This window comes from Pipistrellus hanaki (assembly GCF_964339955.1).
Source record: "Pipistrellus hanaki genome assembly, chromosome: 16".
Classification (NCBI taxonomy): Eukaryota; Metazoa; Chordata; class Mammalia; order Chiroptera; family Vespertilionidae; genus Pipistrellus; species Pipistrellus hanaki.
Window position 1 is genome coordinate 32,399,118 of NC_140518.1, and position 1,148 is coordinate 32,400,265.

Genomic DNA, 1,148 nt, shown 5'->3' on the forward strand with positions numbered 1-1,148 from the left:
ATTTGTGGAAGGGAAGCACAGCAACTCAGGACAGGGAGCCTTGCAGAGGCTTTTCAAAGCTTTGCTTAACATGCCATTGGGGGGATGAGGGGAGGCTCACGTTTGTGAGAGAAGCAATAGTCACGTGGAGGCTTCTCGGCCTCACCTCCCGGGAATGACGGCTGGAGCTTATCTTGCAGACCAGTAAGGGCAGGGCGTGTGCTTAACCACAAGAAAAGATCTCTGGGCCGAAACCGGTTTGGCTCAGTGGATAGAGCGTCGGCCTGCGGACTGAAAGGTCCCAGGTTCGATTCCGGTCAAGGGCATGTACCTTGGTTGCGGGCACATCCCCAGTAGGGGGTGTGCAAGAGGCAGCTGGTCAATGTTTCTCTCTCATAGATGTTTCTAGCTCTCTCTCTCTCTCCCTTCCTCTCTGTAAAAAATCAGTAAAATATATTAAAAAAGAAAAAAAAAAAAAGGAAAAAAAAGGAAAGGTCTCTGGGATATCTGGAGCATCTTCCTGGGGCCCACAGACGTGTGCCGTGTCTGGAGCTTCACCCATGAAATCCGTTGAGGAGTTAGAATTGCTGGAATCTACACACTCTCTTTGGCGGGGAGGGGAAGGGGAGACGGCAAGTGATGGACATCTAACTGTGATGGGACGTGAAATGACGACGAGATGCCGGCTTATCGGACGGGAAGGACATTCGGAAAAAGACCCGGTTCCCTGCACCGCGTGCGTGCGGGAGCGGGCCGCCCGGGCGCTGAGGCCGCCTCGGTGGCTGGAGGGTTGACCTCATCAACACACGGCAGGGCGGCTTCCTGCCGACGTCGGTCTGATTCCTTTATTCCGCCCTCTCTCTAACACACACTCGCGGTAAGAATATAGGGTGGCGTGTCGGTCCGGGGGCGGGGTCACTCGGGCGGCGCGGGGGCCAGGCCTCCCTCGCCGCCCTCGGCGGGGCCGAGCTCCGGGCCGGGGGCGCCGTCCTCCCCGGGGCCCGCGGGGCAGGCGGGGCTCTCGGGCTTCTCCTGGGCGCCGGGCTCCGAGAGGATGCCCTTGAGGGCCACGACCCGGTACCGCTTCCTGCGGTTCAGCTTGTAGATGCGGATCCGTTCCTTCTCGGCCTCGGGGTCGGCCAGGATGCCGTCCCAGCGCAGGCTCTCGT

The 1,148-nt window shown here is 59.5% G+C and overlaps 1 protein-coding gene across 1 annotated transcript in view; it reads right to left on the bottom strand.

Moving 5' to 3' along the window:
* Positions 1-894: 894 nt before the first annotated feature.
* The window catches only part of LIAT1 (ligand of ATE1), a gene marked incomplete at its 3' end in the record, with an annotated part of 5,677 nt that continues 5,423 nt past the window's right edge, over positions 895-1,148 (bottom strand). The window contains exon 3 of the mRNA XM_084862349.1: positions 895-1,148. This exon is cut by the window's right edge and continues 198 nt beyond it. Within this exon, the coding sequence (XP_084718475.1) occupies positions 895-1,148 (254 nt within the window).